This window comes from Theobroma cacao, chromosome 9 (genome assembly GCF_000208745.1).
Source record: "Theobroma cacao cultivar B97-61/B2 chromosome 9, Criollo_cocoa_genome_V2, whole genome shotgun sequence".
NCBI classification, from domain to species: domain Eukaryota; kingdom Viridiplantae; phylum Streptophyta; class Magnoliopsida; order Malvales; family Malvaceae; genus Theobroma; species Theobroma cacao.
Genome location: NC_030858.1, coordinates 5468560 through 5481023, shown reverse-complemented (window position 1 = coordinate 5481023; position 12464 = coordinate 5468560). Strand labels below are relative to the sequence as shown.

General features: G+C 37.2%; 3 protein-coding genes across 3 annotated transcripts; 1 reads left to right on the top strand and 2 right to left on the bottom strand.

The window, feature by feature from the left end:
* LOC18588546 (serine/threonine-protein phosphatase 6 regulatory ankyrin repeat subunit B) lies at window positions 916-3112 on the top strand. Its single transcript, XM_018127621.1, has 3 exons — window positions 916-1069; window positions 1283-1872; window positions 2312-3112. Exons 2-3 carry the CDS (start codon window positions 1291-1293, stop codon window positions 3089-3091), a joined length of 1362 nt encoding a protein of 453 aa, XP_017983110.1. The 5' UTR covers window positions 916-1069; window positions 1283-1290; the 3' UTR covers window positions 3092-3112.
* Window positions 4311-6214, bottom strand: LOC18588545 (E3 ubiquitin-protein ligase ATL42). Its single transcript, XM_007013020.2, has one exon. It carries the CDS (start codon window positions 5843-5845, stop codon window positions 4565-4567), a length of 1281 nt encoding a protein of 426 aa, XP_007013082.2. The 5' UTR covers window positions 5846-6214; the 3' UTR covers window positions 4311-4564.
* On the bottom strand, window positions 8016-11409 carry LOC18588544 (ninja-family protein mc410). The gene is made up of 3 exons (XM_018128098.1): window positions 11276-11409; window positions 9189-10281; window positions 8016-8897 (listed from the first exon to the last, which is right to left on the bottom strand). The coding sequence occupies exons 2-3, from the start codon at window positions 10150-10152 to the stop codon at window positions 8404-8406; spliced, it is 1458 nt and encodes a 485-aa protein (XP_017983587.1). The 5' UTR covers window positions 10153-10281; window positions 11276-11409; the 3' UTR covers window positions 8016-8403.

The following is a 12464-nucleotide window of genomic DNA, read 5'->3' as shown; positions in this document are numbered from 1 at the left end:
TACTTCATGCAAAGCAATCCCCTCCTTCCCAAGAGAAAGGAAACGTCTCTATGGGAGGAAATTGTTGCGTTGGTGTTTTGTTTATTTAACCAAAAAGGCCTGCTTTTAATGAAGAAAAACCCAAAAAATCCAGGGTGTTTTCGATCCAGTCCTCCGGTAAGAATTGGGAAAGAAGATTGGAAAGAAAGATTTGGTTTGAAGTCGAGGCTTGCCACGTATTGATCTTGTCGTGAAGGAAAGGAAAGTGAGTTGTCTCAGCGAGAAAGGAGGTACCCTTTTCTTAGCTCTATTCTCGACCAAGTTCTAGAGGAACCTTGTCACCCTACAATTACGGAACTCATTGGAGCTCATTCTCAATGTTGTGGACGAATTGAGTTGACGAGGGGCTAAGGATTATACCTGTCAAAATGGGCTGGCTCATTGAGCCAGTCTATTTTTATTTAATATGGAGTGATTGAGTCATGAAAATTTAGATTTATATTTAAATCGGGTCTAGATAGGTCAGCTCACCAAATCAGTGGATTGGGGTGGGCTGGGGCGGATCAGCTCTATGAATTAAAAAAATTAATAATTTTAATTAATTTAATAATTTTATATATTTAATTATATAAAATTAATAATTTAATTATTAATAATTTATTTATTTTATATATTTTAATGTGTTTAATATTTACTTATCAAATTAATAATTTTAATTTATGAATTAAATTATAAAATAATTTTATTAATATAAAATTTATTAATTAAAATTATAAAAATAATTTTTTAAAAAAAAAAATGAGATGGCCCAATCCAGTTCATGAGCTAACAAGGAGTGGACTGAGTTAAAGATTTCACAGTTCATATAAAAAATAGACTGATCCGACCCGGCTCATATTTTTCAACTCATAAAAGCTAAAGCCGGGCTGACCCATATTGACAGGTCTACTAAGGACACACTTTCGGATTGAGTGTTTGACTGGCAGAGCCACTCTACTACCAGAAAATTAAGCAGCGTTTGCAGCAAGGAGGTAAACAGTACTTCTATTACCTACCGCACTGACCAATCTGCTCTGATGGAAAAATGAAGGTAAGGTGTTGTTTCAGACAATATGTAACGAAAAAATAGTCTTTGGCCTTGAACACGTTTCGCCATCCATGAGTTTCAAAGTTGAATTTTGACTTCTGTATTGATTGCAATTTGCTGAGGTTTGACACCTGAAAGCAGGAAGATGGGGACTCATCGTGGCTTCTATGTGAGTTTTTTCTAGTTGTTGTACTCTGATACTTTTTGATTCTCCAGTTCCTCACATGGACGAGAGGCTATTTGAGGCTTCTCGCAAGGGTAACACCGCTACTTTGCTCCAACTTTTAGAGGAAGATCCACTTATTCTTGAAGATAATAGCAAACATGCCTCAGTTGAGACTCCTTTGCATATAGCATCCTTACATGGGCATACCGATTTCGTAAGCAATATTCTCAGACAGAAACCAGGATTTGCTAAAGTTGTAAACAGCAAAGGCTACAGCCCCCTTCACGTGGCTTGTGCAAATGGGCATGTGGAAATAGTGAAAGAGTTGCTGAAAGTTGATGGGGAGAGTGACCATGAGCTTTGCAGACGTAAGGACAAGAAGGGGAGAACACCTATGCATTTGGCGGTGATTAGAGGGAGAGACAGAGTTGTTGCTTCACTGATCTTAGCTTGTCCAGAGTCCGTGAGAGAGGTCACGGATATAGGGGAGACAATTCTGCATCTAACTGTGAAGAGTGAAAATGGATGTAAAATGCTTAGAGGTTTACTTGAAGGGTTCAAATATAAGGAGATGCTCAACTGGAAAGATGAGGAAGGCAACACTGTTTTGCACTTGGCTGCTGTGAGGAAACAACATGAGGTGAGGCAATTGAATCAGTTTTGTGAACCCGCTATAGCATAATAAGAAAATACTCTAGTTAAGAAAATAGACACCTCAGTAAATTATTACCAGTTTAGTTACAAGTTGAATGAATTATTACTGTACTTTATTATAGTAGTTGAATGTATGAAAAAAATTGCCTGAGTTATACGCTTTTCCTAATATTTAGGATTAAACTTCAGACATCATTGCATATCTTGACCTGGCCTTAGATGAATGAAATACCATTATATATGCGTGCTTGAGCCAAGTTTGACTTTTGGGAACTTTAGGAGTGTTGTTTCATGAATCCTGATCTATCTGATCAATCATAGATCAATTCTCATATTATTTGGTATACCATATCCTCACAGTTTACACTAATTTAGAGATTAGAGTTTTATTGGATATGAAGTTATGTTCAATGTGCTTCATGCAGGTAATAAAATTGTTGCTATTGCAACCTGAACTTGATGTGAATGCAGTGAATTCCAATAAGTTGAAGGCCTTGGATATTTTGCTGAAAGGTCCTAAGCAATCCAATGATCAAGAAATTGTAGAGATGCTCCATCTTGCAAGCACTCCAAAAGCTGATAATCAAGAATTACCAGAACAATCTCAAGCAGATGAGACTGTTATTGATGTAGATACAAAAGGGAAGGACTCGACCTCAAAAATGGATACCGCAAGTTCTCTTGAGTGGCTTGGCGAACTGAGAAGCGGATTGATGGTAATGGCAGTACTAATAGCAACTGTGACGTTCGAAGTAGCATTAAATCCTCCTGGAGGACTTTGGCAGGATGGGGTTCCTGCTGGTTCTAATATCACCAGGCTCATGAATAGCCACAGACCAGGAAAAGCAATTGCTGGAGAAACCTCACCCAACAGCCTCACTTGGTTTATGGTATGGGACTCCATCGGATTTTTAGCATCAATGAGCATCATCGTAGTGTTGACAAGCCCCTCGAAGCTCAAGGGGAATACGACCAGGTGGAAGTACATTCGTTTAATGATGTGGGTGGTGATAGCTTCAGTTCACATGGTCTTCCTCTATGGTGTTCAAATAACCACTGCCTCGAATATCTTCAAACGAGCAGTGATAGCGCCTTTTGTGTTTTTCTATGGAGTTGTAGGTTTATTAGCCCTGCGTTCAGGATGGTCTTTATTAACTGAGTGGTGTGATCTGTTTAAGGAGTTATGGACAAAGAAAAACAGATAAGCTAAGCATTTACATTCTTTCCGCAAATGGTTTTAAGACAATATTGCCAGGGACAAATTTAACTTGAACAACCATTCAAACAACCTTCTCTACTGCTGAAATTTGACCCATTCCTACTCTTAAGTAAATCAAACCATAACGAAATTACTTGGTTAGTCTTACATAAATGACTTGGACAATAACAACCACTGGTTACTGAACTTGTTTGGACAGAGTTCCTTGGTCAAGGCTGCTGCTACAATTTTTTTTTCCTTACAAGACAAGCAGAAGCATCTGGTTTTCTTTGTTTTCCAGGTAATAAATGTGATTTAAGGATTTTATATCAAGTGGCAGCTGAAGAATGTACCGTTGTAATAACCTTCAAAGATGATTTCATTGGATTCCGTGGCGCAGGACAAGAAAGAGGGCCTCAGCTCTTACGTTAATACTACAAACAGATTAACATAATACCAGCTCTTTCGCCAGCGATTTAGACAGGCAAAAAAATATTAAAAATGGCTAAAATTTGAGAAACCGTCGTGGGTTTGAAACATATTCCATTGTGAACGTGATGATGAGGTAACAGGAGATTAGATGTTTGTCTTTTTTTTTATGGAGTTATGCTAATTGACCCAATGCAAAAAAAAACAAATCATGGGTAACGAGCGAAGCAAGTTGGCATGCGTGTAACTTGTGATTAAACTTATAACAATTGAAATTAAATTGCCATATAAAGAAGAATAAGTATGCGACCAGTATATTGCAAGTTGACAATATGGAAGCTTAAATATTGTTTTAAATTTAGGTTAATTATATCCTAATCTCGTTATTATTGTCTCTATTTACACGTGGGGTTATGATAATAGTCCAATAATTGAATTATATTTGTTCCATCTATCTTGAAATTTTTAAGAATCACAACCGTGGCTTTGTTTGATAGTTGGTAGTCAATACTAGTTAATATAACTTATTTATGTTAAGTCTAGAAAAAGTTGTACTGTATTTTGAGGTAACTTAAAGCATTTGAAATTCTATTACTTTTTTGGGTTTTACTTGGACAAATGACATGGTATCATGGGCAGGCAGATGTGATTCTCCAAACCAGATTCCTTGGGTCTGCCACTAAGGAAACCTTCAAAAAGTAAACATGCTTAATTCAGAAAACCTGGTCGGCAAGCAGGCTCTTTTTGCTGAGTTCCATCATCTACCAAATAAGAAAACATCAAACATAGCATGAGATGAATTAAGCAGGCAGCTTTATTGGTTGCTGTTGGTTATGTAACAAAGAGGCTGTACCTTCAATACAGTAATGTAATGAGTAATTCCTATGTATCTTTTTGGACTTTTGTCTATTGCAGAAACATAATCCTTTAGCAAAAGAAAAAAACAGAATGAAATTCGGGTAAAATCAGGGAAAATAATCAAAGGAAATGTGTAGCTTTGCCGCACAAAATGCAACTACCTACATGAAACTTTCTCCAGGAATCAACAGATTCATACATCTAAATCCTGTGTTGAATTCTGAGATTGTTGAGAACTTTCTCTATTGGCAAACCATTGAACTGTTTTTCTGGCAATTGGCAACCACAGCCGCCTTATTCTTTCCTCCTTTGTATTGGTTTCAGACAATAAAGACTGACTTGTTCTGTTTCTTGTACTGACATCTCGAAACCTGGATAAAGCAGTGATCTCTGACATTGATCTTTTCTCAGCTTGATTAACAATCATTGATGTATGACTCGAAGTGGCTGAAAAATTTGATGTTGAAGGAAGAGCAGGAGCTGAAACTGGATTGTTTTTGTTAATTGAGCTAACTTTGCTCTCAAACAGTCTCTTTATCTCCAACTCCTCCTTGATCTTCATAATTTGCTTGTTTTCAATTGGTCTTGTTATTGTAGACTGCCCATGATCATTTGTTTCCAGGGAAGAAAATCTGTTGCTGGACATCTCGTTAAGCATCTCTGAATTCAAGAACATCAGGTCCGAAGAACTCACACTGCTCCATCTGTTCTTCAAAACCACATCAGATACAATGATCTTGTGCTTAAACTTATGGAAGACCCTCCCGTCATCATCCTCGTCAGCAGCTTCTTCTTGAATTAGAACTTCATTTTCGATATTGCCCTTTTCAATTTTCCGGGAACTGCTTCCGATGCTGAACCTTGATGAGCCATGACTCTCTTGCTCTCTCTGGATATAAAGCTCCATGTTTGAGTCCTCTCTTAGCTCGGATTGATTCCATAAGAACCGCATACTATTTGAATATGTAAAGATTGTTGGGTCCTCGGTGTTGATCTTCTGCCTGCAAAGAGGGCAGCTCGAGTGCCTTTCTAGCCACCGATCAATACAACCAATATGAAAGGCATGTTTGCACTTAGGCAGCAACCTTAAAATTTCAATATCTTCAAACTTTGATAGGCAAACTGCACATTCAAGCCCTTGTTTTGATCCTTTAAGGGAAGAGAATTTAAAGAAAGGAAGTGATTCTATAACTTTCTTGTCAATTCCAGAGAACTGAGACCTTGTTCGATGGAGTATTCCAGGGTGACGATCACCATGAACTGTTGCTCCCCTGTGACAGAATTTGGCATAGACAAGCAGGAAAAGCGTTAAGGAAAACATGACACAGAGAACACCTATGACAACTGCTAGGCTTGGCCGGAAATTTGAGACAGCATCTCCTGAAGTTGCATCACTCTCGCTAGAAGGGGATTGCGCATCGACATTGAAAAGCAGGAAAAAAAGAACTAAACAAATCACCCTTAATCGATTCATTGGAAGAATTGTATCTCAAAAAAACTTCCCAGAATTCTGATGCTTTCCTGCAGCCATTTTAGCTGGAAAATGCACGTTTCCGGAGCAGAACTTCTAATATTCTATATGGGGTTAGTTTTTTATGGATTTGTTATGCATGGTCCTAACTAACATGTCACTCCCCCAAAAGGGTATCCTTCCTGTTTGTCAGTTTCCTTGTGTTCCTTTTGGGCTGTGGTTTGCAGCCTTCTTTTTATATTGCAATGCAGGTTTTTAAATGTGAAAATTCAGAAGTGATGACATGGTGGAGAGGCTCTTTATTGAATACAAAATTTGGTCTCTGCCCTGGTGGCTGCTTCTCCTGGATAGCAGCATGCCTTACAAGAAAAACATCTGATATCATCCGTGATGAGAAATTAAATTAAGGTTTTTTGTCCATTCTGATGCCGCCTATCAAATCATCAATTCTACATAACAGGGTTTCGTACCATAGAAAAATTCCTGGTGAAACTTGGAACAATAATGTGCATTTGTCATTTTAGAAACAAGCTTTCCAACCGGAGAGATCCCAAGGAGGATGAACTTAAGGTCAGCCATTAATGTTAAATTTCTGTTTGTTGTGTTGATACTTTTACTTTTTACTGTTTTTTTTTAATTTTTTTCCAAAAAACAAAAAAAAAAACTAAATATAACCTCAAATTTTCATTAGATAAAGCTGTTTGTCTTGTCATGTATTTAGCATCTTCTAATATCTTCATTTTCTGGAAAAAGAAAAAGAAAAAAAGAGAAAAAGTTTGTTCTTCTTTGGTTGCTGTGACGGGAATATCAAAGTCCAGTTAGATTCTAATTATAAAAGTCAGAGTTACTTCCATTAAGATAAGGACAAAGTCAAGGGGTTGCATCTAGTCTAGCTTTGCTTTAGATTAGGTTGTTTTAGGTGATCTCACCGCATAGCCGATCAGCTGATCTTGCCAGCTAAAAGACTCCGAAACCAGTAATGAACTTTTTCTTGTAGCATTATGAAAGATAAAAACACCAAGTCAAATGGGAGAAATTCTTGGAAAGTCACCGCCATATCCTCTCAAGTCTTCATTTAAACCAGCCTAGAATGAGGCCAGCCTAGCTTCCTGATCAATAAACAAACTATCCAAACCTCCAGGAAGTTTCTCTCATTTTTATATACTGTATATGTTTACCAAAATGAAGACAATGAATGTCAATATTGCAATTTGAATTCTAATATGAACCGCGTACACTTGATGATTCATACAATTTGTCTTTTATCATTTCAGAATGTTAAATCCTGTCGAAGTTCTAGGAAGACAGAGAACATTCAAGTGAGTCTTTGGTATCCAATGCAGAAGTTAAGGGAAGAAGGTGAGTTTATGTTGTAAGAAAGCAAATGATTATTCATATACTCAATTGGGAAACCAAGCTGTGAGAAATAGACAGACACATGAAACCCAGCAGTGTTTTCTGATGAAGCACATGCGATAAAACCCAAAAGGGGAAAACCCAGAGTCAAATAACTATACCACAGGCATTACAGGTAATCCACAAATTTGGTATTCATTATAAAAATATAATATAATATATGATCTATGTATGTACACTTGTATACATATTGGACGTAGAGGAGCAATAAAATAAAAGGTTGTTGTTAATGGGCTGTGACGTTTACCGGAGTCATGACATAAGAGAAACGAAACTTCAAGAAATCCAACCACTTCTCCAACTCCGAAACTCTGTTTCTCTTTTTGCCACTGCATGATGACGGGAATATTATTACCAGTTGGTTTTGAAGAACCACACCGTATCTGTAGCCTGTAGAAAAGATTCTAAGAAAACGGTATGTGCTATCATGCCGAGGTGGGAATAACTGTTATATGCTGTGGACCTTACGTATGTAGGCTCCAGCCTTAGGGTTTTCATGGCCATTACACTGTCACTAAAAAACCCATGCTATAAACTTGGATGCAATATAGAAACTTTCTATTTTCTTCCTGTTCACTACAAGGACTGCACAAGGTTGATACAAGTCTCAAAGGATAAGATGAAGTTGGTCATCCAAGATGAATCTAAGGAACCCTTTCAATTAACCCTTCCAAAATCAAACCCATGAACTCCTCATCCTGCCAACATCAGCAACTACAACACATAAGATATTCTCATTTGATGATTTAGTCTGAAGTAATCCCTGACAACATACATGAATTGCATTCAAAAGAAGTATCATAAAAACATTCAAACATCCGTATATACCAAGTGGTTGAGAAATCTCCTTATCTGCTACAAGAAGATGCCAGAATCTGAAGCTTAAACTGCTGTCAAATAAAATACAACAACAAAAAGAAGATTTTGTTGAGGAACTGCTACTACAGAAGTAAAATGCTTAACATTACTATTTGGCAAAGAAATTATAACATACACCTGCAGTAGTTAACTGCAGCAGCTAATACAACCGGAAAGGAAACAAATAACTAAACTTAGTGAGAAAAGCAAGGACTCTCACTAGTGTATTTGAGGCCATAGCAAGTCATACTTGATTGCATGTCAATGTATGTTATGGCTTTTAAGCTTCAGCTCTGAGCAGAGGCAGCAGGATTGGTACTTGGAAATGTTGCTAAACCATTGTTATTATCTGGATTAGTGCACTCTTCACTGGCATGCTGAACAAACTCTTCAGGAGACATGTGGGTACCATGGCAAGCACAAACAATCTTTATCTGATTTGCACTGAATCTGTAAGGAACACCAGAAATTGTTCTACCATGTGGGCCAGTACCTGTGGTTGAAACCCATGGTAAATGTGGATAAGAACCAGATCCCCCAAATTTCAGATCTGCAGCAATACCAGGCTTTATGGCAGAAAAATCAAGAGATAAGCCCTCTGCTGTTGACCGATCAGATGCAGTATTTGCTCTGAGATTCATAGCGCTGCCTTTTACATCTTCCTCTGCCTGAGTAGACGAGCCTTCCTCCGTGGCATGCTGTTTACCTTCTCCTTTGACTCGTTCAAATGTTCTGGATTGGGCAGCCTCAGAGGAATTGCGAGCAATTGTATGCACAGAAGCTACATTCAACAAAGGGAAAAGGAAACAAATTCATTAGCTAGGTAATAGCGGCCATAGCTCAGTTAGCTTTTGCTTCAAGAGACTTATTAATCTTGCTCTAGTTAGGAAAGAAAGTTTTATATATACTCAACATCAGGATAGCTCAGAGCACTCTATGAAGCGTAAAAGAAACAGATCACTGGGCATATTTAGAAATCATATCTCCATCGGTTAAACCCATCAAATTGTTACTACCCCTGCCCCCATTCCTCCTTTTTCTTTTCTTCAAGCAAAGAGAGAAAGAGATATACCTTGTGATATTTTCAACCCATCACCATGCTTATCCGGATTAGGTGGACCCCTAACGGCATAGGAAGGGTGGAACTGTGGAGGGTGAGAGACCATCCCCCAGGGACTATCCTTATCCAACATTGGAAGTTGGACAGATGAGTAGCCAAACATAACTGGCAAGTTTCCAGGATTCACAGGCTGGGTGCTAGACCGTTCACTATTTCCAGTAGGCATAATCTGTATCATGCCAGGTAGTGTATGGCCTGCTGAGCTGGGTGTTCCAACAGGGTTGGAGTCCTTCATAGGTAATGAATAAGGTACATTCATGACATTTACTGATTGAACCGGGAATGGGTTGCCATAAGTCAAGTTTCCAAGCTTAACCTCCTTCTGCACCTCAGAAGAACCACTAACTCCAATAAATCGCTTGGACCCATCATCATGTAGTGAAATTAGCCTCGAGGTCGAACCCTCAACTTCAGACTCTGCCACATCTTCATTTTCAGCAGTAGAGCCATCTTCTGTGGTTATGGAGATATGTGATGTCTTGGGCTTTTCATGTAAATCGGTATGATGAGCTTCTCTTTCAAGCTTTTTTGGATTGTTTATCTCATCAAACATCTTACGTTTACTACCTGCTTCTGAGCGTTTGTCTTCATCTAATTCAGCAGACCTGTTATTGTTTGTATCCCAGAGACCTCTACCATTCAAGTTCACGGAAGCTTCTGCATCACCGGTGGCCTTGGAAAGATCATTAAAGAAGTTTTCTGAAGGTTTCACTGAATCACTTCTTTGAGAACCCACACCTTGATCCTGTTTCTGAGTGCCAGCTTGAAAAAAGTTTTTAAAGTCGTCCACAATTTTGACGCCTCTATCGCCTTCTTCTGTCCTAGTATCTGAAGAGCTACCAACTTTGCCTCTGGATTTGGCTGATGCACCACAAGATAGACCCAAGCTAAGCTCAAGCCCATTGTCATCCTCCATTTTATAGAATCACAGTATATCACTGTGTTCGAGCCGAACCTCTTTTGACCTCTGCTAATCCTCTCTATATACCATCTATCACAAAAAAATGTAATACAACTTCTGCAATATCCATCTAAAGTTGCATGCCTGCACCAAAGTCAAACTTATAAGGGGAATTACAAGAGTGAAAAAACTTAGTTCCAAACAATATTATCATATATAAAAATCTTAAAAATGAAACAAAAAATTATTAATCTTTGGTGATGGCCTGTAAAAAGAGGAATTTTAGGCTCAAGCCAATTCAATCTATTTGACAAACTCATTTTCATATTAGTCTGACCCAACTCTATAATTAGAAAAATGGTTAAAAGAAAACAACGAAAAAACAAAAAAACAAGAACATTATGGAAGTTAATGGCTACCAAATGGAAGCTGTGATCAACTACTAAATTCATTGCAAAAATTTACAAAATTCTGACTACTCTACACTAGCTAAACACTTGAAGAGATCACTACCAATGATTACTCCAAAAAAACATATTGAACTGTTACTCCAAAAACATCCATATGATCTAAGAGCAACGCCAAGGCTCCACTTATTCGTGAAGTAAAGGTAAGAAAAACAAATAACTTTCAAACAATCAAATTATGAACAAGCCCAAAAATAAAATTCTCCATGATAATAGCCCTAAAGCAGCTAGACAACTTAACTAAACTAAAAGATTTACCTTTTTCTTCATCTTTTGTTTTTTTTTTTTTTGAAAGAGGGTCAGAGTAAAAGAAAAGAAAGAAAATAGCATGAGACCCAGAATCTGTATATGTTTTTTTTTATATATTCATTTATCAGCAAAGAACAGGTACATCCAGATCCATTCATTAGCAAAATCAATGAAACCAATAACCCAGAAATAAACATAACAATAAAATAAAATCAAAACCAGAAACAGTTTGGACTAAAATTCATAACTAGATCCCAAAAAAATCAGAAACCCATATTCAAAAATCAACAAACTTCATCAAAACCCCCCACAAATTCAGTACAGAAAAAAAACTCAAACAAAAAGCCGCAGAAATCCCCAAACTTCAGAATTACTCAAAAAACAATAATCATATAGAGACAAAAAAAGAGAAAGAGAGTTACCTAATGGAGACAGAGAAGATCAAAAGAACCAAAGCCAAAGATGTCTTTGCCCATGCACAGGTAAAGATAACACTGAGAAAGAGAAAATGTTTAACATTTGCTATTGCTTTTCTTATGTTATTTTTTTGTACCATGTGATTATCATGTGCATTTATATTCTTATTGCCGCTATCAGAACACATATTTATTTCTTTTATTTTTATTATCTTCCATGTCCAAAATTTTTGCTAATTTGCAACTTTGCCCCCATGTTGTTTTTGTTTTCACTTTTGTCCTCCTATTTCTTGTCCAAAAATGTTCAAGGTACTTTGTTGTTGGTAAGATACACTGGTCACTGGACTGACTGGATCATTTTTGATTGTTTAACTAATTAACTCTCCATCTTAGATTATCTAAATACTTTCTATACTAAATTATATCCAAATCTTACATCATGTGAATAAAGACTTGCTCTATTTTTTTGTCATCTTTTGCTGTTCATGAAGCAATATACGAGGAAAGCAGGAGAGTTAACCTATGTTCATTTGTTCTGGTCTGTCTTTACAGATATTTATAAAGAATTTAGCAGTTATATAACTCCAAACAGCTTCGAGTTGAGTTCAAAATCTAAGCCATGTAAGACTTACCCAAAGGGGGCATTGGTTCTCAGCAACCAAGCAGAGGTTGACAAGTGCCTTATACTTTTCTTTCTTTCAAAGGGAGAAAAAACTACTCAGTAGGCTAAGCTGAGTAATTAATAGAATTTAAGTGCTAAATTGAACATGTTACTGATAATAAGTGGAAAATCTGATTTGGTAACTAGACCAGAACCAGACAATCTTGTGACAGATGCCCCCTTCTATCTGGAGCAGGAAACAGAACATGCAAACATGTTTGTCACCAATGGTTTGTGCTAAACAAGAGGGAATGGTCATGTAATTGCAACCAATGATAGGATGTAAGACAAAAAGTTACAGCTGCTTTTCATGTTGTCGCTGCAGATTAATTGAACAAGAACATAGGCCAGTAAGGGAAACGTATCATAAAACAAATAACAAACGTCAATATAAGATATTCATTGATATATAGTAATTCCAACAAGGGTATTCCCCTTTACCATTTTCCACCCTAATATAGCCAACATATCTCATATATATAATCCAGGCATTAGCCTGCCACTTCCGAGTCCTATTTAATGTACCTAAACCTA